Genomic DNA, 24,604 nt, shown 5'->3' on the forward strand with positions numbered 1-24,604 from the left:
GGATAATGCTACAGAAGTGTCAATTAAAATACTCAAAGTTCTATGTCAATAAATGGGGAAAGAAGGTCTCTGATCTACAGATTGGGAAAGTGAGATGTATATGCTTATATTAAACTAGAGAAAAAGCAAATTGACAATATTAATTCTTCACAAAAGCAAAGATCTTTTCTTGTTTGTTTGCTGCACATCTCACTGACTTAAAATTTTGCATTAAAAATAACATTGTACATTGAGAAAAACATACTGAGCTATCATGCAGATTTTTTGGATAAGCATGCAAGACTATGGAATATATTAAAGTAATTGAGAATACCAGGAGATAATTGAGAAGACCAGATTAATTGATGCCTAGTTTGAGAAATCTTTACATTGAAAAATAGATTATGGTAAGAATTTAATTTGGAGACATGGTGATTTAGATTAGGGAAGGATATTACAAAGGGATAGGGAAGGATATAGCAAATATTGTTCCCTTCTGCCAAATATTGCACATTGTAAGAATACCTTATTGCTAATGCACTCTGGATAATTAAAAAAGCCAAAGAATATATATTTTAAAATACATCAATATATGCTTCATAAATTAAATGTCTTTTATTGTGTTTATCACAAAGCTGTGGAAAATGGTAAAAAACCAGTGGGAATCCAAGAACATCTCATTGTCCTGGTGAAAAATTTATATACGAGCCAAGAAGTTAAAGTACAGAGAGATTGCTTCCAAGTTGACAAAGGAGTGTCAACTGCATACACTCCTCTTAAGTTTATTCAGTTTATATGCTGGATATCTATTATGGAAAGGTGGACTGAATGAAGGAAGAAACATCAAGTAACCTGCACTATGCTGCTGAGAAGATAGATAGATAGATAGATAGATAGATAGATAGATAGATAGATAGATAGATAGATAGATAGATAGATTGATTGATTGATTGATTGATTGATTGATTAGATTTGCATGCCGCCCCTCTCCGGAGACTGGGGCGGCATAGCCAAAAATACAAGAGCAACCTACAAGCCCAAATACTAAAAGCTCACATGATCATTAAGCAGAAATTCAGGAGGATGGGTGGATGTTAGGACTAAAATGATTGTTGTATTGTTTTTGAACAAACTAAGGGACTTGACTCTCAACTTTTTACTCATAAGAAGTACTTGCAACAACCTCTTTTTTCTATTCAGAAAATAAATGAAGCACAAAAATGAAAGAAAATATCCGTTCAAGTGCCAACCCCCTTCTGGAAGTTTGCATTAATGTTATAGTACTTAGAAATAAAGCATTTCTATTACACAGACCAGTGTTTCTAAAACTCAGCAACCAGAATAGAATAGAACAGAATAGAACAGAACAGAATTATTTATTGGCCAAGTGTGATTGGACACACAAGGAATTTGTCTTGGTGCATATGCATAAAAGAAAAAGATACATTTGTCAAGAATCATGTGGTGCAACATTTAATGACTGTCATAGGGGTCAAATAAGCAATGAAGAAACAATCAATATTAATAAAAATCTTAGAATACAAGCAATAAGTTACAGTCATATTACAGTCCTAAGTGGGAGGAAAAGAATTATAGGAATGATGAGAAAAAACTAGTGGAAATAGAAGTGCAGACTTAGTAAAAAGTTTGACAGTATTGAGGGAATTATTTGTTTAATAGAGTGATTGCGTTCGGGGGAAAAACCTGTTCTTGTGTCTAGTTGTCTTGGTGTGCAGTGCTCTGTAGCGACATTTTGAGGGTAGGAGTTGAAACAGTTTGTGTCCAGGATGTGAGGGGTTCGTAAATATTTTCACCGCCTTCTTTTTTAATCGTGCAGTATACAGGTGCTCAATGGAAGGCAGGTTGGCAGTAATTGTTTTTTCTGCAGTTCTGATTATCCTCTGAAGTCTGTGTCGGTCTTGCTGGGTTGCAGAACCAAACCAGACAGTTATAGAGGTGCAGATGACAGACTCAGTGATTCCTCTGTAGAACTGTATCAGCGTCTCCTTGGGCAGTTTGAGCTTCCTGAGCTGGCACAGAAAGAACATTCTTTGTTGTCCTTTTTTGATGATGTTTTTGATGTTAGGTGACCATTTTAGGTCTTGAGATATGACAGAACCTAGAAATTTGAAGGTCTCTACTGTTGATTCTGTGTTGTCTAGTATTGTGAGAGGTGGGAGGATGGAAGGGTTTCTCCTAAAGTCTGCCACCATTTCTACAGTTTTGAGTGTGTTCAACTATAGATTGTGTGGACTTCATTTCTAAAAAATGCCCAAAAAAGCAACCCAACATGTCGCATCCGCACAACTTAAAATTGCTAAAGTTGAGAAACACTGAAACACAGTAATGCTGCTATGCTTGTGAATAACAGAACTTCTTGCCAGGAAGAAGATGCCTGTCTACTAACTTTATTTCAGATGTATTTGTTTGGTGTCAGTCCTGCCACAATGCTCATTGAGATCCAATAGTAAGAAATTTCCCCTTCATAGAAACAAACAAACAATCGAATATAGAAACAAGCAAAACAATTAAGCCGCCCAAAGTCCTTCGGGAGTTGGGAAGGCATATAAATTAAATTAATAAATTTATAATAAATTAATAAAATGAAAATAGGAGAACAGATAGAGAAAAAAGGGGGGCTTTCCGTCAGCTCAACCCTAAGTAATATACTGTAATCTATTTCTGCCAAAAAAAAGTTGTCCGCTGGGTGGTGGTGGATAAGAATCCTTTTTTATCTTCTACCAAACCGTTTCCCCTCTTAAAGCATCGCGCGATTTAATGCCCCGCTTCTCTTCTTCCCACCTCTCTACACTTGCAAAAGGAGAGCTCCAATGTGCAGAAAGGAACCCGGACGTTTGTTATAAAAACCATAGAACCCACAGCCACTTTGTTCAAATCGCTCATCCAGATGCCGCTCCTCGCGCCCTACTTCGCATGCGCGCTTCAAAAAAAAGGAGCCAATCAGAACCCGTCCTTCGGTTCTCAGCCCGGAACCGGAAGTGCTTGAACGGTAGTCAATAGGAGGAGGAGGTGTGGTGGTGGTCGTAGTAGTGGTGGCTCTTTTCCCTGACTTGAGTTGCCTTCCTTGAAGTGAATCCGATGGCTGCCTCGGGACTCCCTCCGCTGCCTTCGCAATTCAAGCCCATTCAGCATTTCCTGAGAACCGCGCAGGAGCTCGACAAGCGTGAACCTGTGGTAGCTTATTATTGTAAGTTAGGGAAGAAGGGATTAACAGGCGGCGAAGCCATCCGTCCGTCCGCTGACGTCCTGTGTGTATATTAACGGCCAAAAAACTAGTTGTGACATTTCCCCCCTTGTTGTTGCGCGGGTATAATATCATTGGGGGAGGGAAGGAGCCGTAGTTGGAGGCGAGAAATCTTTGGTTCAGTGAGTCATGTGATCAGAGACAGACAGATATACACACGCTGTTTATTTTATTTGTTTGTTTTGTCAAGTACGTATTGGTGGTATACAAAGATATAATATTTATATACATGATGCTAGTAAAAGAGAAACATTAGGACAGGGAACGGAAGTCACTCTGGTGCACCTATGCACGCCCCTTTGTCACTTTGGCATTGTCACTTTGAAAGTACACTAATCGGCATACATTAAAATGAAATTTCTTTTTCTTTTGTGTGTGTGTGTATATATATGTTTTATATGTATGTATGTATACATATATACATACATACATACACACACACACACACACATGTATAATATACATGTTGCAAATGACTTAAATATCTATAGTTACTTGGTCCGAGTTTCAGTTTTGCCAAATATACTTACTTATCTCACATTCCCTTGTTTTTTGTCATCAAAAAATCTGAGAAGATAGCATGTAAAAGAGTAAAATGAGCTTATTTGGCTTTATTTGCCCTTTGTAGACTACAATAAATTATTATATTTACTGTATAACAAAGCAGATGGGCAGCACTTAATCAATCATGACTGATTTTAAAATTTGAAACTGCTACTGGGCTCAGTAGATTCACCCACAGTATAAATAGATAGTGAATAGGAGTCTAAACTTGAGAGTTGAGCAAAGTAATAATGGGATACTTTTTGGGTGGAAGACTAGATAGTAAAAACAAATATGAAGAAGGCAGTGACAGACACTTCTGTGTTTCCATCAAGAAAGCAATATGGGCATATCTATGGAGTCATACATCAAGCTCAGCTCACAGGACACTTGATGCTTAACAAGTATTTCCATATTATATCCAAATCAAAAGTTATTGATTCTGAATATTTGTAAATAAAATGTCTTTCTGGACTTCGATAGTAGGGGATATGTATGATGACCAAAAAAAGTTACTAATTCGATCTGAAAAAAGTATTCGAAAAAATATGACTAGCCAACAGTTAGCAGCCCTCAACCACATTATCCAAATTATTTTCTGAGTTTCCATTGTTGAATAAAATTGCTTGGAAGAGGAATAAACTAGAAAAGTCTTAGTGAAATTCATTTGACTGTCCAAATTCATTGATCTAATTCAGGCTTGTATTTGAAGGGCTATGTTATGCATATTTAGATGGCTGAGCATATTTTCGGAAACTTTTTTTTTTTTTTGCTTGAAAAGCATGTGTAGCCATCAGAGGTCAAACTCATTTCACAAGAGAATTGACTTGGAAATAGATTCTTATTGCATCCAGAATCAAGGGTTATAAAAATCTAAACACTTTTTCTTAAATAAATGTATTCTGGACTTGGGTAATATGCACATGAGGACAAATAAGTTAATAATTCAGCCTGAAAAATCAAATTAGTGTCTTTCTTTTATCTTTTTTCATGTGGTCTACGTTAAAAACATTCTTCTGTCATTTTTCCACTCCAGAGGATTGTTCCCTAAAGCTTTCTTGAGTATGGCATGTTGCTTGTATTGTTCTTGTCAGCAGAAACTTTGTTTCCATTTTTCTTTCCCAATAGTAAAATGTTTATATACTGTTGGAGCAATTATGGTGAATCTGTTAATGTTATAGAAATGTTTTAGTAGGGAAATGCCTAAACACAAATGCTATTGTGCTCACTCATGCCTTGATCCTTTCTCGATTGAACTATTGTAATGCATTCTATATGGGGCTATCTTTCCAGAGCATTTAAAAGCATCTTCAGTGGTTCAAAATACAGTGACACAGGCAGTTATGGGTGCCTTTCATTCAGTGCATGTAACACCTCTATTCCATAAGATGCACAAGGACCCAAATTGTTGGGGGCAATATGCTGACTCTTTAAACTATTTAGAGAGGGCTATAAATCATTTTTTAAGTAGTATATAAGTCTAAGTGCTATTGCTTTTATTTGCCAATATGCTTCCAGGCTCAATTCAAGGTGCTGATAGGGACCTATAAACCTTTCATAGAATAAGACTAAATTACTAGTGGGACCATCTATCCACAGCTGTAGCTATCTCTTTTGTGAAGTCCATCAGGAGAGTTATGCACTAGCTCTGGTGGGTCCCTGAAGGAGAGCATTTTATGTACCAGACCTGCCTTCTGGAATATTATTGCCCCAAAGATTATCTTTGTCCCAATTCTATTGGCTTTCCATAATGCTTTAAAAGCTTAGTTGACTGCTAAACCTGTGGATGTGGTTGTGTGGTTGAGCCAATATCTTGGCTATATTGATGATGCTGGTTGATTTTATCTTTGTATCTTATATTTCTTATTTGTTGTTTTTATTATTTTTAATCTTATTTTTATTTTCTGTTAGATGCCCAGACTCAGTCTTTGAGCTGGGTGGTGATATAAATTCAATATCTCTCTATATAAAAGCAAAATGCCACTCATGCATCATCACAAAAGTACCATAAAGTCTACAAACTTGAAGTTTGCCACATGTGTTTCTCTTGTCTTTTCTAGGTGCTCACTAAGAACGATTTTTTCAAAATGACCATTAGAGCATTAGAATTTCCAATACTATTAACATGTTCTGATGGTAAGGACTGAAAATAAATCTGTTCCAAATGCAAAACACAAACAAAGGAGAAGAATTTCACTTTCAGTTTTACCTTCCAAAGCAGCAAGCAGCTTTACTACAGAATACAGTGGTACCTCTACTTAACAACTTAATTCATTCCGTGACCAGGTTTTTAAGTAGAAAGGTTTGTAAGTAGAAGCAATTTTTCCCATAGGAATCAATGTAAAAGCAAATAATGTGTGCAAACCCACTAGGAAAGAAATAAAAGCTCAGAATTTGGGTGGGGGGAGGAGGAAGAAGAGGAGGAGGACATTCGCTGCCGAAGGAAGAAAGTGAAATGAGGGGAATCAAAAAAATCCAAAACTTTAAGGCTTTAAAAAAAAAGAGGGACTCTGAGGTGGCAAGGAGGAGCACGCACCTCCCAAACACCTGGCGGGAGGCTGCGTCCCATACACTGCGCCACAGAGAGAAACATAGGCACTCCTTTGACCAAAAGGCAACTGCTGCTGCTGCTTCCTCTTCCTTCCCATGCTGAAGGGCTCCCCTTTCCTCTCGCTTGCTCACTTTGTAGCCATTGCCTTTCCTTCACTGTGGTGACCAGTGTTCCCTCTAATTTTTTTCCGGTGTGGGCGGAAAAGTATAGTGTCTGAGCGACAGTCCCTTCGGGACTGGGCGGCATAAAACTCTAAATATTTATTTTTTTTAAAAAAGTGTGGGCGCACGCTATTACGCATGCGCGAGTTCTGACGTCCATAATTCGCTACCCCTCCTTTCTCTCTCTTTCTCCGTACTGAAGGAGCGGGTCCAGCAGTCACACGGGGTTGCTCATGTCCAATCCGGTGGAACTGAGCCTAGTATTAAAAAAGCTTGCCGGATCCGCCCCTTCCCCAGAATTCGCTCAGTTCGCATATCCTGCGGTTGTATGTGATAGCTCGTTCAACATTCTAACACCTTCCCTTCGATCTTTCCTTCAAAAAAGTAGTAAGATTTATTGTCTTTATTTTATTACTTGCACTATTTGCGCCAGCCGTTTTAAAAAGGGAAAAAAAGTAAAAGGCGGCTAGGCTTTTTTACTTGGGAGAAGTTGCGGTTTCGTTTTCCCCCGGCGGTTTTGCCGGTTACGATTCCTGCGGCCGCTTGTGGATTCTTCTAATCCCTTGGCCTGGAGGTCCTAGTGCAAGTATTTATCATTGGATTATTGCTTATTGATTGTATAAAAAATATATTTAAGGGCTTATAAATACCTCCTGCGGAGTGGGACGCCTCTAGTCTCCTGGACTTAGTCGATCGCTTTTCCCTTAAGAAATTCTACGAAGCGATTTTTTGGCGCGAAGGCCTTCGCGCCCTTTCTTAAAATATCTAGGCCTCTCGTGTTGGCCTTCTGCCAGCCGCGTAGGCCTCAGTCCACCGCGTGGATCCGGGAGCGGGCCTTGGGGGTCCCAGGCTAAATTCTCCACCGGCCTAGCCTCCAACCAGAGTGCCTTGGTTTTACTTAATTGCAAAGTTTAGGGAGGCTGGCCCCGCTGGATTTGGGGGCACGAACTCTGGGTTTGCCCAGATTGTCCTCACGTTTCAGCAGCTTCGAGGCCTCGAAGCAGGATCCATTCCTCTTGGGAAGTCCTTGAAATCTTCTCCTTATAATTTAGTATTGGCTCAGCCTTGTCTTCTGTTAATTGTCAGACTATGGCTACTTTTCCCAAGAGAGGCACAACTAAAGGTCCCAGAGAGGCCAGGCCTACAGGCGATGAGATTACTAGTATCCCCCAGGCCTCTTCCTCCTCTTCTCCAGGGGCCCGCCCCTCGACCAAGGTCACCAGGGCCGAGAAGAGAAGGGACCTAGCCCTACAAAAGATTCATGATAAATCAGCAAAACGTTTGAAAGTGCAGGCCCAAGTAATCAGTAGTCAAGACCCACCAGAGGCCTCTAGTCTGCCTCCTTCTGGGGTCCCTGTGTTATCTCTGGATGAGCCAAACCTAGACAGACCCCAACCTAACCTATGGGGCATAGGTCCAGAGGAACCAGATATTATGGAAGATTCCCCCCAGCCAGGATCCTCCCAGGCCTTTAGGAATTCTTCTGCCATTTCTGCTGATATTTCCAGTTTACCTCCTGAGTTCCAATCTATTTTTGCTGTGTTGTCCAAAGCCATTGATGCCAAACTCTCCTCCATCAATGAGCTTCCTTTACCTCTTCCTCCTTCTCGTTCCTCCCGCCCCTTGGGTTCTTCCCCAGCGGTCAGAGCTCCTATTCAGGATGACTCAGAGTCCTCCCAAGATGAATATGAGGATGTAGAGGAGGATGAAGACCCTTTCCAGGGCTTATCAGAGGATGAGGAATCCCAAATAAAGGTCCCTCCTCCTATTACTATTTTCCCTTCTCAACTATTCAAATCTCTCCTCCTCAAAGCTAGAATTTCTACGGGATTAGCGGCCCAGGAGAAACAAGCCTCCACTTCCACTGATCCCCCGGAGGAGAATTTACCTTACTTCACAGAGGAACAGGAGGATAACGAGGTAATCCCTATGCCTAAATTATTTAAAGATGCCTTACTTAAACAGTGGGATTTTCCAGCCTCTGGCCTTAATCCCTCTACCAAGGACAGAAAGTTGTATAAACTCTCCTCTTCCTATGAAGAGCTTCTATCTTTTCCCAAACCAGATGAACCTGTCAAAATTCTTCACTCGGCAGCGGCTGTGCCAGGCGAGGCGGAGGAAGTCCTCCGTCCAGAGGACAAGCGCATCGAGCAAATGCTCAAAAGAGGATTCTCCGCTGATTCCTGGGCCATTAAAAGTTCTGCAGCAGCCTCCTTCTTCTCCAGAGCCATGCTGCTGTGGCTTCGCCAACTTCAACAGCACATTCCTCCAGATGACTTGAGAGGTCAACAAGACTTCAACAAGGTCTTTGCAGCTGCCCAGTACGTGGCTGATGCCACCTTACAATCTACTAGATTTTCTGCTAAGTCTATTGCAGCCTCTACAACGGCAAGAAGACTCCTATGGATTCGCCCTTGGCAAGCGGGAGTTCGCCAAAAGTGGCAGTTATCCCAGGGCCCCTTAAAGCGCGACCTTCTCTTCGGTGATCTTCTGGATCCTCTCCTCACGGAGACCACAGACAAGAAGAAGGTTTTGGGTCCAACCACAAAAAAGGTTACTAAAACGCAGTCCTTTCGTCGCCCAGGGCGCCAGCAAGATCAAGCGGCTTCCTATCAGAGATCTCCAGGTCAGTATTCCCCCCGCTTTCGTTCCCAAGGTAGGAACTCCAGGGGTAGGGGTTTTCGTTTCCAAAGGGGAGCTGCCTCTAACAGGGCTTCAAAAAAACCTAGATGGTAACCTTTCCTCCATTCCCATAGGGGGTCGCCTAGCTCATTTCGCTGCAAATTGGCGTCTCACCTCCAAGGACCCTTGGGTCATTGACACTGTTCAAACAGGCCTTCTTTTAGAATTTATTTCTCCTCCCCCTAAACGTTTTATTTCCTGCCCTTCGCCCAGGTCATCCTCAGATTGTAACCGTATGGAGGAGGCCATTTCTCATCTATTGTCCATTAGAGCCATTCAGCCGGTCCCTTCCGGTCAGAAGGGCCTAGGTTTTTACTCCATCCTATTTATGGTTCCAAAGTCCTCCGGAGGTTGGAGAGCTATTTTGGATTTAAAGAAACTAAACCTATTCATCAAATATAGGAAGTTTAAAATGCACTCCTTGTCTTCTATTTTGGCCGCCATTCACTCGGGAGATTTCATGGTCTCCTTAGACCTCACTGAGGCCTACCTTCACATTCCTATAGCCAAATGCCACAGAAAATTTTTACGTTTTTCCTTTCAAGGCAGGCATTTCCAGTATAGGGCGATGCCATTTGGCCTTTCCTCGGCCCCTCGGGTCTTCACAAAGCTCTTGGGGTCCCTGGCGGCCTATATCCGGGCGTCTCCCATCCACATTTTATGTTATCTTGATGATATTTTAATTCATGGGAACTCCCTAGAGAGAGTGAAATCAGACCTTTCTGTCACCATGTCAGTCCTTCAGGACCATGGGTTTTCCATCAACTTTGAAAAAAGTCACCTCCAACCTTCCACTTCCATTCCTCACCTGGGAGCCATTATTGATTCAAAATCTTCCCAGGTTTTTCTCTCTCCCGAGAGAAAACTCAGTATTGTGGAGTTAATTTCTAACATTTTATCTAATCCTTCAGTATCCATAGTTACTCTATCTTCCCTTTTGGGGAAGATGGTGTCATGCATAGGCATCATTCCCTGGGCTCGCCTTCATGCTAGGGAACTCCAGTGGCTTCTGTTGCCTTTTCAGAGATCGGGGCACAGCAACTCAAATCGACGCATCGTCATTCCACTGAGTGTTCGCAGATCCTTCAAGTGGTGGAAGTCTCCGGCCATGGACAGAGGATCCCCGTTCAGGTGCCCGGATCAATTTGTCATCACCACAGATGCCAGTCTATCGGGATGGGGCGCCCACGCCCAGGGGATGATAGCCCAGGGCACGTGGTCCCCGGAGGAAGCTTCCAGGCCAATAAATTGGCTAGAGTTAAGAGCCGTCTCCCTGGCTCTGAAGCATTTCTCTTCTCGCATCCCCAACCGGCACATTCTCATTCTCACCGACAACATTGCCACAAAAAGCCATATCTGCAGGCAAGGGGGCACGAGATCCAAGGCTCTCATGAGGGAGGCCCTCAAGCTGGGCCTTTGGGCGGAAAAACATCTCCAGTCGCTCCTAGCCGATCACATCTCGGGGAGCCTCAACATCCAGGCGGATTGGCTATCCCGAGCAACGATAGACCCAGGAGAGTGGAACCTCCATCAAGACCTGTTCCATCAAATCACCCTCAGATTCGGCCTACCAGTCCTGGATCTCTTCGCGACCAATGCAAACGCCCAACTCCCTCGCTTCTATTCCAGATTTCCATCCCCGGGAGCGGAAGCGATCAATGCCCTCCGGAGTCCATGGCCTCCAGGCCTACTCTATGCATTTCCTCCAATTCCAATCCTCCCGGACGTGATTCACAAGGTCCTCACCGAGAGGGCCCGAGTAATCTTAATCGCCCCTCATTGGCCCCGCCGGCCCTGGTTCGCAGATCTCCAACAGCTGTCCGTCCAGGACCCTTGGCGACTCCCCGTTTCGGGGGATATGCTGCGGCAGGGGGCCTCTTTCCATCCAGACCCGGAGTGGTTCCACCTCACCGCCTGGCTGTTATCAGGAGAGATTTAGAACTGCGTGGGCATGACCCCGATTCAGTGGAGGTCATTCTAAAGGCCAGAAGGGGCTCGACCAATCGAATCTACGACCACACGTGGTCCAAGTTTCACCAGTGGTGTCTTCAGGAAGGTCTCTCCCCTCTGTGCATCCCCATACACAGAATTATTTCCTTCCTTATGCAAGGTTTCCATAAAGGACTCTCCACCAGCACCCTCCGGCGTCATCTGGCAGCCATTTCATCTGTCCTAGGGGGCCCCCGCAGACAGCCTCTCCGATCCTTCCCTGAAGTTCAGGAATTCCTCAAGGGCATAGCCAACCTCAGGCCTTCCAAGGTCCACAGGTATCCATCCTGGGACTTGCCACGGGTTCTCCACTCCCTCACGCAGGCACCATACGAACCCCTAAAATCGGCGTCCCTCAGGTACCTATCCTGTAAGGTAGCCTTCCTGGTGGCTATTACCTCTGCCCGACGCATTTCGGAGCTGGCTGCCCTCTCAATCAGGCAGGACCTTTGTCAATTCCATCAGGACAAGGTAGTCTTGCGACTGGACCCCACCTTCTTACCCAAGGTCAGTTCCATGTTCCACAGATCTCAGGATATTGTCCTACCTTCCTTCTGCCTCCAACGAGACCATCCCTTGGCAATTAGATGGCACACCCTGGATCTCACCAGAGCGCTGAGAATATATATCCAACGCACAGGACCCTTTCGGAGGTCAGAAGCACTGTTTGTAGCCTATCATCCCAGAGTCATGGGGGCCAAAGTGTCTTCAACAGTAATAGGCCGTTGGATCAGAGGGACTATATCTAAGGCCTATGAGTCGGCCTCCCTCTCAGTTCCAAGGAACATCACTGCGCATTCCACCAGGAGCGCAGCCACCTCGGCCGCTTGGGCGACTCAAGCCCCGTTGGAGGAGGTCTGCAAAGCAGCCACTTGGGCCTCGCCAAATTCCTTCATCAGGCACTACAAAATTGATTCCTACGCTTCAGCGGACGCTGCCTTCGGCAGAAGGGTACTCCAATCCGTTATCTCACACGATAGCAAGCTAATCCCACCCTAGGGACCATCTATTGGGTATGTCCCATGTGACTGCTGGACCCGCTCCTTCAGTACGGAGAATAGGCGTTGATTGCTTACCTGAACGCCTCTTCTCGTACGGTGAGCGGGTACAGCAGTCACTTCCCGCCCTTGTATGTGTCTTCTTTACCTTTCTATCTCTTTCTTCCTCTAACAATGAGAGTTGAACACTACAGAGCTTCACAACTGAGCCTAGTCTATGGATTCGCGAATTCTGGGGAAGGGGCGGATCCGGCAAGCTTTTTTAATACTAGGCTCAGTTCCACCGGATTGGACATGAGCAACCCCGTGTGACTGCTGTACCCGCTCACCGTACGAGAAGAGGCGTTCAGGTAAGCAATCAACGCCTATTCTCTCTCCTTCCTCTCTCATCTCTCTTTCCTTTCTCTCCCTCCCTCTTTCTATCCTTTCTATCACTCACTTTCTTTCTTTCCCTCCCTCCTTCATTTCCTCTTTCTCTCATTCCCTCTTTCTCTATCCTTTCTATCTCTCACTCTTTCCTTCTCTCCCTCCCTTTCTCTCTCTTTCCTTTCTCATTCCCTCTTTCTCTCTATCCTTTCTATCTCTCACTCTTTCCTTCTCTCCCTCCCTTTCTCTCTCTTTCCTTTCTCTCATTCCCTCTTTCTCTCTATCCTTTCTATCTCTCACTCTTTCCTTCTCTCCCTCCAATTCTGTCTCTTTCCTTTCTCATTCCCTCTTTCTCTCTATCCTTTCTATCTTTCACTCTTTCCTTCTCTCCCTCCCTTTCTGTCTCTTTCCTTTCTCTCATTCCCTCTTTCTCTCTATCCTTTCTCTCATTCCCTCTTTCTCTCTATCCTTTCTATCTCTTTCCTTTCTCTCATTCCCTCTTTCTCTCTATCCTTTCTATCTCTCACTCTTTCTTTCTTTCTCTCCCTCCCTTTCTGTTTCTTTCCTTTCTCTCATTTCCTCTTTGTCTCCTGGGGCTGCCTGCGCCTGCCCTGCACCCCCCACCGCGGAGGGAAAGCATTCGGCATCGGCACCCCCAACCTCCCCTCCACGAGCAGCAAAAGCCTCAGCGGCGGGGCACGCTGTTTGCCTTTCGGCATCGCATCGGCGCCCCACTCTCCAGGAGCAGCAAAAGCCTCAGCGACGGAGTCGAAAGGCAAACAGCGTGCCCTGTCGCTGAGGCTTTTGCTGCTCCTGGAGGGGGGGGATTTTCTCCTCCCCTGCCCCCCCGGCCGCCAAACGTCGCTGAGGATTTTGGCATCGGCGCCCCACCCTCCAGGAGCAGCAAAAGCCTCAGCGACGGGGCGCGCCGTTTGCCTTTCGGCATCGGCGCCCTCCCTCCACGAGCAGCAAAAGCATCAGCGACGGGGCGCGCCGTTTTGCCTTTCTCTCTCCTTCTCCCTCTCTCTCTTTCAGCGAGGGGGCTGCGAGAGCGCTTTCTCCAAGTTCTTCGGGAACGCCTGCCCTGCCTCTACTGCAGCCCCCTTGCTGAAAGCTCGGGAGGAAAGTGCTCCCAGCGAAGGGGCTGCGAGAGGGGTAAGGCGGGCATTCCTGAAGCGCACGGAGAAAACTCTCTCTCGCAGCCCCCTGGCTGGGAGCGCAGGAGGCGGAGGAGGAGAGGGGTGGATCGGGCGGGCGGGGCGCAGGGCCGAGAGGCCGGGAGCGCGATGGGGCCAGAGGCACAGTGGGGAGGCATGGGGGGCCACGGCTCCCTTTCCTTTTACTGCCAGCGCCTCCCCGCCCCCCCTCCGGCGGGCTGGCAGGGGGATGGGGAGTGCGCGCCTGTGGAAAAGGGCGTGCGGGAGTATTTGAGGGTGCGCGCCTGCTCACGGGCGCAGCTTACAGGGAACGGTGGTGGTGACTCCTTGGTTTGGCTGAAGCTGAGTTGATCCAGCCAGGGCAAAGCACCCCCTTTTGCCTTTCTGCACCCAGACGCTCTGGGAGACAACCTCACACCAGGTGTATGGGAGGCAGCGCGAGAGAGTCACCACAGCGAAGTGGTTTATTCCCTCTCCAAATGCTCAGAGAAAGGAAAACGCTTTGTTCACTCTGGACTGCCAAATCCTCCTTAAGCATCACCGAAAGGCTCCTCTGGCAGCCCAGAAAAGCCTGAGATGGCCGGGATTAAAGGGGGAATGCCAGGAAACTGGGTGGGTCTTCATGCTGCTCTCAAATTTCTTGGGAAATTTTTCTGGGTTTGGATTCTTAAGTAGAAAATGGTTCTTAAGAAGAGGCAAAAAAATCTTGAACACCCAGTTCTTATCTAGAAAAGTTCGTAAGTAGAGGCGTTCTTAGGTAGAAGTACCACTGTAGTTGAGATAAGCCATGGCCAGGCATCTTCCTGTCTCCTTGCTCACACAGCAAATACTGATTGGGTTTCTAAACACCCCTCAAAACTCTCACAGGACGCTAGCCAGATGAATACCAATGGATACTGGTAGGCAGAAGCAGATTTACCACCACCATCACTTTATTTTCCTCCTCAGTTCAGACAAATGTGTTCCTTCTACTGCAACACCAGTTAAAGGGAAAAGAGGCAAAAAACACAGAAAAAGATTTACAGATGTGTTTAGGAAAATAAAAGTAAAGGAAGCTGCACACAAGTATCACCAAGTTGGTAGACAGATTATAAAAAGTATACATCTAGTAGCCCTTACATTAATCACTCAAAAATGAGACCAGTGCTTTGGACTAATAACTACTTCTCTGGTTTTCAATATGAACCTCAGATTCATTATTTCAGGGAAAAGGTTGTTGATCACAGACCTTGGTTACCTTGTGCCTGATGCTGTGCTTTGGAGCACAGGACGAGAGTCCTGGGATGTGCTGCAATGGGAGTAAAGTCCAACTCCCTCCCCTTCAGCCTACTCTGAACTTTACACAGCCTTCTCACCCACCAGTATCTAATGGCAAACCATTTTCTTTTTACTGTCTGGATGTACAATCACATCTTTTGGAGCCAGAAAGGTGAAGAAGGGAAATTTTATGCTAACATTCAAAGTGCAGTGGCAGGTCTACCACAAGATAGGGCAGTGATGGCGAACCTTTATTTCATTGGGTGCCGAAAGAGCATGGGCATGCGTGAGTGCCCACACCCATAATTCAGTGCCCGAGGAGGGCGGAAGTAGCTTCCCCCACCCCCCCAGAGGCCTCCTAGAGGCCAGAAATGGCCTGTTTCCCAACTTCTGGTGAGCCTAGTAGATTCGTGTTTCACCCTTCCCAGGCTCCAAAGGCTTCCCTGGAGCCTGGGAACGATAAAAATGCTCTCCCCCATCCCCCAGAAAGCTCTCTGGAAGCCAGAAATGCCCTCCCAGAGCCTCCGGGTGAGCCAGAAATCAGCTGGCCAGCACACACATGCACATTGGAGCTTAGCTAGGGCAATGGCTCACGTGCCAGCAGATATGGCTCCACGTGCCACCTGTGGCACCTGTGCAATAGGTTCGCCATCACTGAGATAGGGAGTATCATGGCAGGGCCTTGGCAGCAGCTGGTTGGTGATCATGACAATGAGAGTCATCTGTTGTGGAATCTACCCAGACATTAATCCACAACTGGTTAGCCAACTGCAGAGGTTGCTGCATAAACACAAATATATTCTGGAACTCAAGGCTGTTATTGATTCTGTTCCTAAGGGCCACAAGGACTTCCAAGTGGTGATTAATCCCGATAGAAAGCCTTCTGGAGAGCAGCGAGGTAGTTTCAATGCCTCCACCACTACAGAAGTGGCTGTTCTCATTGTTGGCCAGGATTTTGAGAAGAGAGATATCGTTCTCCAAAGCAGAGACAACAGATTGTTATGTATCGGCCTATGACGCTCTCCAGTACCCTCTGATGTTCTGCCGTGGAGAAGATGGCTATTATATCAATATACCTCAGTGGGACCCAAAGACCAAGGTTCCTCTCGAGAACACCGTATGTGCTGCTGCCTTTTATAGCTACAGGATAATGGAGCATGATGGTAAAGAATGCTCCCTACCGCTATTTCTCAACCATCTCAATCAATTTCTAGTTGATATGTATGCGAAAATTGAGAGTGAAAAACAAACAAACCCTGAGAAGTGAGGAATATGTGCTTCTGAAGGATGCCATGACAAAAACTGACAGCCGCTTATCACAGCTTGGCAAGATGATTGTGTTGCCGTCTTCTTTCGCTGGAGGACCCCGCTATGTGCATGAGCAAATTCAAGATGCGATGACGTATGTGCACCATTTCAGATGACCGGATCTGTTCATTACATTTACTTGCAATCCGAAATGGCCAGAAATCATACCGATCACAGTCAGTTCACCTGTCAGTCGGGCCATCCTCCAGCCAGAGAGCAAAACCAGGAATGTTGTTTTACCGGGAGGTCCTGAGCAATTCATCTGAGGGACTAATTGAAAGTTTATGCAATTTATTAGCCTGGCTAAATAGACAAAATAGCCATAGTTGCTGCTGTCATTAAAGGGCTTAAGCCCATCAAAATAATACAGTCCCTTTTTTAACTACTCGTTAATTTTCAAGCTTTAAGTGTCAATTTATCAAGCCCCGTCACAGTTTTGTAGCAAAGCACAGGTATCCAGCTAGTAAATAAATAAAAATGATGTCTCAAAATGGTAGTCTTTCTTATTTGACCCTGTGTAATTTTTGGAATAATGGGGTTTTTGTTTGTTTTGTCTGTTGTATATACTGTTTACTGTGCATTTTCTGAACAAATCAAATACTGTAGAAGGAATAATAAATATAAAGGCAGGATGAAAACAATAATTCTTACACTGTTAAGTTTGGCAATTTTTTCTGAATTTTGTGAAATATTTAACTCAGAAAGAGCTGATTCATAAAGTAATCTTGCTTTTGGAGAACAGCTTGTTTTTCTGTACTTCATAATTTCTAGTATTTATTTTAGAGCTATAAACTTCAACGGTTATTTGGAGATATACTTCATGTCTTGCATTAGTGCAACACTGCTCTGCTGTTCATTAAAACTACCTGATTATTATTATTACTGTTATTTTGCATTTGTGCAAGATATAAAATACAATTTCTGAATCATTTTACAAGAATACACAGTCTTAATGTATTTTTTAAAACCATTTCAAATCTTTTCGCCTCACCCTATCTTTCAACAACAAAATTAATTAGGTCCAGCTTAGAAACTGATAGTCTGATACCACTTATATTACAATGGATGACCATTTACATTTTCTCACTAAATAAATAAATAAATAAATAGAGGAAATTCAGTTATAGCTGAGAATCTTTGCAGTTAACATGGAAACACAATTCAGTTAGTTTCTACATTGTCACTTTAGTGTCACTTTATTGAAGTGTGGTGGTACCTCTACTTAAAAACGCCTCTACTTAAAAACTGGGTGTTCAAGATTTTTTTTGCCTCTACTTAAAAACTATTTTCTACTTAAGAACCCGAGCCCATAAAAATTTCCCAGGAAATTTGAGAGCGACACAAAGGCCTGGCCAGTTTCCTACCATTCCCCCTTTAATCCCGGCCATCTCGGGCTTTTCTGTGCTGGGAGAGGAGCCTTTTGGTGGCACTTAAGGAGGCTTTGGCAGTCTAGAGCAAACAAAGCATTTTCCTTTCTCTGGGCGCTTGGAGAGGGAATAAACCTCTGCCAGCATCCAGAGAAAGGAAACACTCCCTTCGCTTTGGGCAGCCCAGAGCAAACGGAGCGTTTTCCTTTCTCTGGGCGCTGCCTCAGAGTCCCTCTTCTTTTTTTTAAGCATTAAAGTTTTGGATTTTTTTGATTCCCCTCACCTCACCTTCTTCCTTCAGCAGCAACTGTCCTCCTCCTCTTCTTCGTCATCCTCCCACCCAAATTACAAGCTTTTATTTGTTTCCTAATGGGTTTGCACACATTATTTGCTTTTACATTGATTCCTATGGGAATAATTGCTTCTACTTAAGAACGTTTCTATTTAAGAACCTGGTCACGGAACAAATTAAGTTCTTAAGTAGAGGTACCACTGTAATGCATGTCTTCCAAAATGACTGCTGAGGCACTTTAATGTTCTAACTCTGGAGAATTAAAATAGATTCTTAGTACTCACTAGGAGACAAATGTTGGAGTGGGGAGAATTTTATTTGCTACTTTCTGGTTATAATCACTTACATATTTCTGTTTGTTTTATTGGCATAAATTGAAATAAATGAAAATAAGCGAAAAACCCTTGTGTGCGCATTCAATAAAATATAATCAAAAATGAATAGCTTGGAGTTGTGTGCACTTGCCAAATCCTTACTTATGTGTTCAGAATCCCCAAGATTTTACAGTTAAATACTTACACTGGTGCCATTTAAAAATAAAATGGGCATCTTTTTTATAAACTAAGTAGGAAGACTTTGAAATTAGATTATTTTGAAAGTAGGAGCTATTATTTTTATTTAGTATAGTAAAATTCATAGAGTTATGTCTCATGATCCTAGCGCAAACAACTGTTTTCTCTTTTATTTCACATTTTACAAATGAGTTGTCTCATTTTAAAGACAGTTTAATTCTCATGATACTGGGCTTTTTAAAGAATTTAACCCGAGGCCAATATGTGATCAAAATTTGCACAGTCAAATACAAGCGAGCTAGACACAACCATTTGGGAGGGGGGGAAACGTAGAGGACTAATTTTAGGTGAATTGGCAATCAAACAGAAGTATTTTATATGATTTTTGCATATGTTTATAATTTTTATCTCTGTTATTTTTATGGATCGGTTTGAGAATTATATTCATGCTACAGAATAAAAATGATGTAGTTAAGGTTTAATTGTAAGTTGAATCTCCCAGCTTTTACACACATGCAAATCTATAATTAATTATTCCAACAAAAAACAGATTGTATTCTGTTTTTTGATTAAATCCAATTTAGACTTTCATGTACCAGTGTCATTCCAATATGTTTTCAATTTCAACTTACTCTCAAGAAAATTGAAATGTCTGCAGTTCAGTCAATTTTTGAAAGGTACTATTTATTCAAATTATTGAAGACTTTCTAAGATTCATTCTGAGACCGCAATATTCACATTGGAACATATTTTCACCCTTAAGTGCTATCAACAGTTCATATTGTTAAAGATGATAGTTTTTTACCTCCTTAAAAATACAATTACTATTTTAGACTTTATTTCAGCTTCAATTTTAGACTTTATTACAGCTTCAGTCACAGCTTTTATACTACTTGTTTTGAGATGTTCCTCAAATGAAGCTGTATTGTATTTGAAAACTTTAAAATGTCAGTCAGGAATAACACATGCTATGACACTATTCACCAGTTCACAATTTCTTTTAACACAGCAGTGCTTGGGGATCTATTACTATTGCAGTTCAGTTGCTTAATCTTATTTAGTTAAGTAAATTGCTGACCTAGAAGCTAAGACATGTGAATTTGTGGACTCACAAAGGCATGGCAAGCAGCTGAGAGACTTGGGGCCATCTTTTTTTCTCAGCCCAACCCACCTCACAGGGTGGTGGTTTTGAGAAAAATAGATGGCAAGGTACAGTATTAGGTATGTTTGCTGCCTTGAGTTATCTCTTTAAAGGACAGGATAAACATAAATACACTGCTCAAAAAAATAAAGGGAATACTCAAATAATACATCCTAGATCTGAATGAGTGAAATACTGTATTCTCATTGAATACTTTGTTCTGTGCAAAGTTGAATGTGCACAACAGCATATGAAATTGATTGTCAATCAGTGTTGCTTCCTAAGTGGACGGTCTGATTTCATAGAAGTTTGATTTACTTGGAGTTATATTGTGTTGTTTAAGTGTTCCCTTTATTTATTTTTTGAGCAGTATCTCATTCCCTTAGTGTTTAATTAATTGTTTGGATTTTGTGAACATGCTCTTTGTCACAAACAAATAAAAGATAATTGCGTTTATCTTGACATGACCTTTAATATAACATGCTAACATAGCCAAGAAGACAGTTAAATGTAGAAAGAGTGCAGGTCTCTGCCATAGAAACCAAGGGGATCTCCATATGCTGTATATACCTTCCTACAATGTTTTTTTTAATGATGTTGTTCTTCCAAAGCTTTTTGTAATACAGTTCAGAAATCAATTGTGGAAACAAATTCCTGATGGGATTACCCATCTAGGTGTGCCCTGAGAAATTATACCCTACCTTCATTGTTTCTCTATATTAATAATTATAATGCAACAGTTATAGAACACTGCTTTCCAATTTTTCTGTTTTTATAGGCTTTATGTTAGATCTTAAATGCAAAACAAGGCTTGATATTAATAAATTACAGTATGTACATGTTACTATTCAAGCATTGCTGAATTGTATGCTGCTCAAAAAAATAATGGGAACACTCAAATAACATATCCTAGATCTGCAGCAGCAGCGAGCAGACGAAGATCGGGGTTTCCCCGCCGCCCACGCAAAGGGGAAACCCCGGCTCCTCGCTGATGCCCCCGCCCGCCCGCCCGCCCGCCACCCGCCAGCAAGAGGGGGAGAGATAGAGAAAGAGAGAGAAGGAAAGAAAGAGATGAGAGAGGGAGGAAGAGAGTGTGAGAGAGGAAGAAGCAAGAGAGAGAAAGAGAGAGAGAAAGAAAGATGAGAAAAGAAGGAAGAGAGTGACGTCATCGGGTGGGAAAAATCGCGATAAAGCGTTTTGCGAAGATCGAGATCGCGAAAATCGAGGGATCACTGTATCTAGAAAGCCTTGGCAACATGGGGTAGGACAGTGATGACTATCCTTTTTGTTGCTGCATACTTAAAGTGTGTGCATGCACATGCAACAGCCTGCGCACATGCACCCATAATGCAAATGCACATGGGGGCCACAACTACCGCATGCATGTGGGTCCCCACATGACCCCCGTGCATGCACATGTAATCCCACTGTGCTCCCCCGCCCTCCCTGCATGTGTGAATGACCCACGCACACCTATGCATGCACGTCTAACCCCTATTCTCCAGATGCCCCCCCTATACGCAAGATGTGAAAACCAGTTAGTCGGCAGGAGGTACATTGGTGATGGAGCTGAGCTGGGGCGACAGCTCATGTGCCCGCAGAGGGGCACATGTGCCATAGGTTTACCATCACAGAAGTAGGAAATAGACTATTACAAAAGAGACATCTATTTATTTATTTGATTGATTGATTGATTGATTGATTGATTGATTGATTTTTTATGCCACCTTTCTCCTTAGACTCAGGGCAGCTTACAACACGTTAGCAATAGCACTTTTTAACAGAGCCAGCATATTGCTCCCACAATCCGGGTCCTCATTTTACCCACCACCGCAGATTGAAAGGCTGAGTCAACCTGCAGATCTAGCAGTCAGCTTTAGTGGCCTGCAGTACTGCACTCTACCCACTGTGCCACCTCGGCTCACTTAGAATAACTCCACTTTGATTATGCTGGATATAAGCTGATCTGCAGAATTAGTGTAGTGCTCTTTACAGATTTTATGGTTTATCACAGACCAGACTCTTTCAGAAATCCAAGTGGTTCTAGAGTTTAGGGCAATAGGAAATTCCTTGGAGGTCTTCATTGAATCTTGAGTCTTTTTTCTTTTACAGGTCGTTTGTATGCTATGCAGACTGGTATGAAGATTGATAGTAAAAATCCAGAATGTCGTAAATTCTTATGCAAATTAATGGATCAGCTTGAAGCTGTAAGTTTCTTGTTATGTTACCGGTAGTAATGAAACATGAATGAAGTTACAACATATCTGTTCTTAATTAGGCAGTATTTATTTTGAAAAGAAACATTTCTGTCTTTTGCCGCTTCATATGGATAAAAATGACATGGGTTTGTGATTTGCCAATGAAAGCAATTTCCTACAATATTTGAAAACTTCCCATCCCAGAAAAACATGATTTGTAAATTAGTCTAATGAATATGTATTATTTATTTATTTTTGTTAGATTTAACTATCTGTCGATCTCACTTGATGATATTGGCTAAATAATGATAACACATTCAAATTCAGCGAAAAATGTGTTATATGGAATTACCTTAAGAATTATAAATCTGAGCTGTATTGGTTATAAAAGGTTTTCATGATCAATTTTGTAAGTGTGATGTGTGAGTTTTGGCTAAGTAAAGTTTTCACCAGTGGCAAGTCCTATGAAAAACAACAATCTTAATAAATCGACCAATTTTGTGTTTAGAATTCCTTACATAATTATGAATTTGATAGTTATGTGATGAATAAGGAAACTGAAGACAGGAAAATTAGTTAATATTTTAATTCTAGAGTTTAACATAGAAACATAGAAGACTGATGGCAGAAAAAGACCTCATGGTCCATCTAGTCTGCCCTTATACTATTTCCTGTATTTTATCTTACAATGGATATATGTTCATCCCAGGTATGTTTAAATTCAGTTACTGTGGATTTACCAACCACGTCTGCTGGAAGTTTGTTCCAAGGATCTACTACTCTTTCAGTAAAATAATATTTTCTCATGTTGCCTTTGATCTTTCCCCCAACTAACTTCAGACTGTGTCCCCTTGTTCTTGTGTTCACTTTCCTATTAAAAACACTTCCCTCCTGAACCTTATTTAACCCTTTAACGTATTTAAATGTTTCGATCATGTCCCCCCTTTTCCTTCTGTCCTCCAGACTATACAGATTGAATTCATTAAGTCTTTCCTGATACGTTTTATACTTAAGACCTTCCACCATTCTTGTAGCCTGTCTTTGGACCCGTTCAATTTTGTCAATATCTTTTTGTAGGTGAGGTCTCCAGAACTGAACACAGTACTCCAAATGTGGTCTCACCAGCGCTCTATATAAGGGGATCACAATCTCCCTCTTCCTGCTTGTTATACCTCTAGCTATGCAGCCAAGCATCCTACTTGCTTTTCCTACCGCCCGACCACACTGCTCACCCATTTTGAGACTGTCAGAAATCACTACCCCTAAATCCTTCTCTTCTGAAGTTTTTGCTAACACAGAACTGCTAATGCAATACTCAGATTGAGGATTCCTTTTCCCCAAGTGCATTATTTTATATTTGGAAACATTAAACTGCAGTTTCCATCCTTCCATAACAAGGCATTGATAACATATGTAAACATCTTTTTGCAGACTTGGGTCTAGCAGTTACGTTTCTATGCTTCCTACAACATTCTGCCCTCCTGTGGATTTTGCTGTCTACACAGCCCATTCAATGACATTGTTGATTTTGATGTCCATATTTTTTAATATAATTGTTTGAATTCTAAATTGAATACAACGAGGGAGTAAAGAAAATTGATATATATAAGTTGTATCATTCCTGATCTATTAATTAAGAACAATAGAATATGGTTCAAATTAAACTTTTATATGCTGCCAGCACCATCAGGTGTTATACAGCTTTCTGATTTCTATATTTTTAAAAGTTGTACTAAGTCATTTCCCCTCTTTTGTTTTTCAGTCTTTTTGGCAACATAAGAAATGTAAAGGGGGGGGCATCATATTCATGGTGTTGTTTTGTAAGGATAAACTAGAGTTTCTCTAAATCCCAACAGTGACCCTATTCAGCAGCTCAGTGTCCACCTGTTGTAACTATAGCTGTTGTAATCTGTTAACATCTTTGAAAACAGCGCTTTGACTAAGCATTCCTGTAATTTTTTCAGGTCTTCAGCACAATTAAAATTAGCTACCCGTAACAAGTCTCAATTTAATTAAATTTTCATTTATATTAAATGTCTCATGATGTTCTACAAGAGGTTATATAGTTCTATTGCATTCATTGGCATAAACCTAGGTTATGAATCTTTCTACATGCCTTATTAGGGCAGAGTGGGAAGATAAATTGCCATACAGCTAAAATTGAACTGAATTTAAGGTTTGTCTATTTTGTGGCATGAAGTTATCTCAACATTTTTGGATTTATAACTTTCATTTTCTTTAAATAAAGATTTCTAATACTGTATTTGTTATTTATAATTTGAATGAAATTAAATATAGCAGCTTGTGATGACCTGGGGTGTGACACGAAAGCAACACAAACAGAGAACAGGTCCAATTCCCCTTTATTGCTCCAGCTATGCCCCCAAACATTCCCATATGTCCATACAAGTTTGCTTGACTTATACAATTATTTTCCTTGCTCATCATACCTTCATGTTATTCATCTGTGTCAGTGAGAAAACAAGAATCCGGTTTAAGATCTTCAGTTTATTTTAATAATTACAGTATGAGTGTTTGAATTTTGAAAACAAAAGACTTGGAATTGGAATTTATTATAATTACTATAATTTATACCCTCTATTTCTAAATCATTATTATTATTATTATTATTATTATTATTATTATTATTATTATCATTATTATTATTTATTGGATTTGTATGCCGCCCCTCTCCGTAGACTCGGGGCGGCTAACAACAATGATAAAAACAACATGTAACAATCCAATACTAAAACAACTAAAAACCCTTATTATAAAACCAAACATACACGCAAACATACCATGCATAAATTGTAAGGCCTAAGGGGAAGGAATATC

The 24,604-nt window shown here is 42.3% G+C and overlaps 1 protein-coding gene across 1 annotated transcript in view; it reads left to right on the forward strand.

Moving 5' to 3' along the window:
- The first annotated feature begins 2,956 nt into the window (after nt 1-2,956).
- Nucleotides 2,957-24,604, forward strand: part of VTA1 (vesicle trafficking 1) — a 36,042-nt gene continuing 14,394 nt past the window's right edge. Inside the window, exons 1-2 of the mRNA XM_070733636.1 lie at nt 2,957-3,187; nt 21,681-21,775. Coding sequence (XP_070589737.1) covers nt 3,079-3,187; nt 21,681-21,775 — 204 coding nt within the window. The 5' untranslated portion in view covers nt 2,957-3,078. The remainder of the gene's footprint in view (nt 3,188-21,680; nt 21,776-24,604) is intronic.

This window comes from Erythrolamprus reginae, chromosome 1 (assembly GCF_031021105.1).
Source record: "Erythrolamprus reginae isolate rEryReg1 chromosome 1, rEryReg1.hap1, whole genome shotgun sequence".
Lineage (NCBI taxonomy): Eukaryota > Metazoa > Chordata > Lepidosauria > Squamata > Dipsadidae > Erythrolamprus > Erythrolamprus reginae.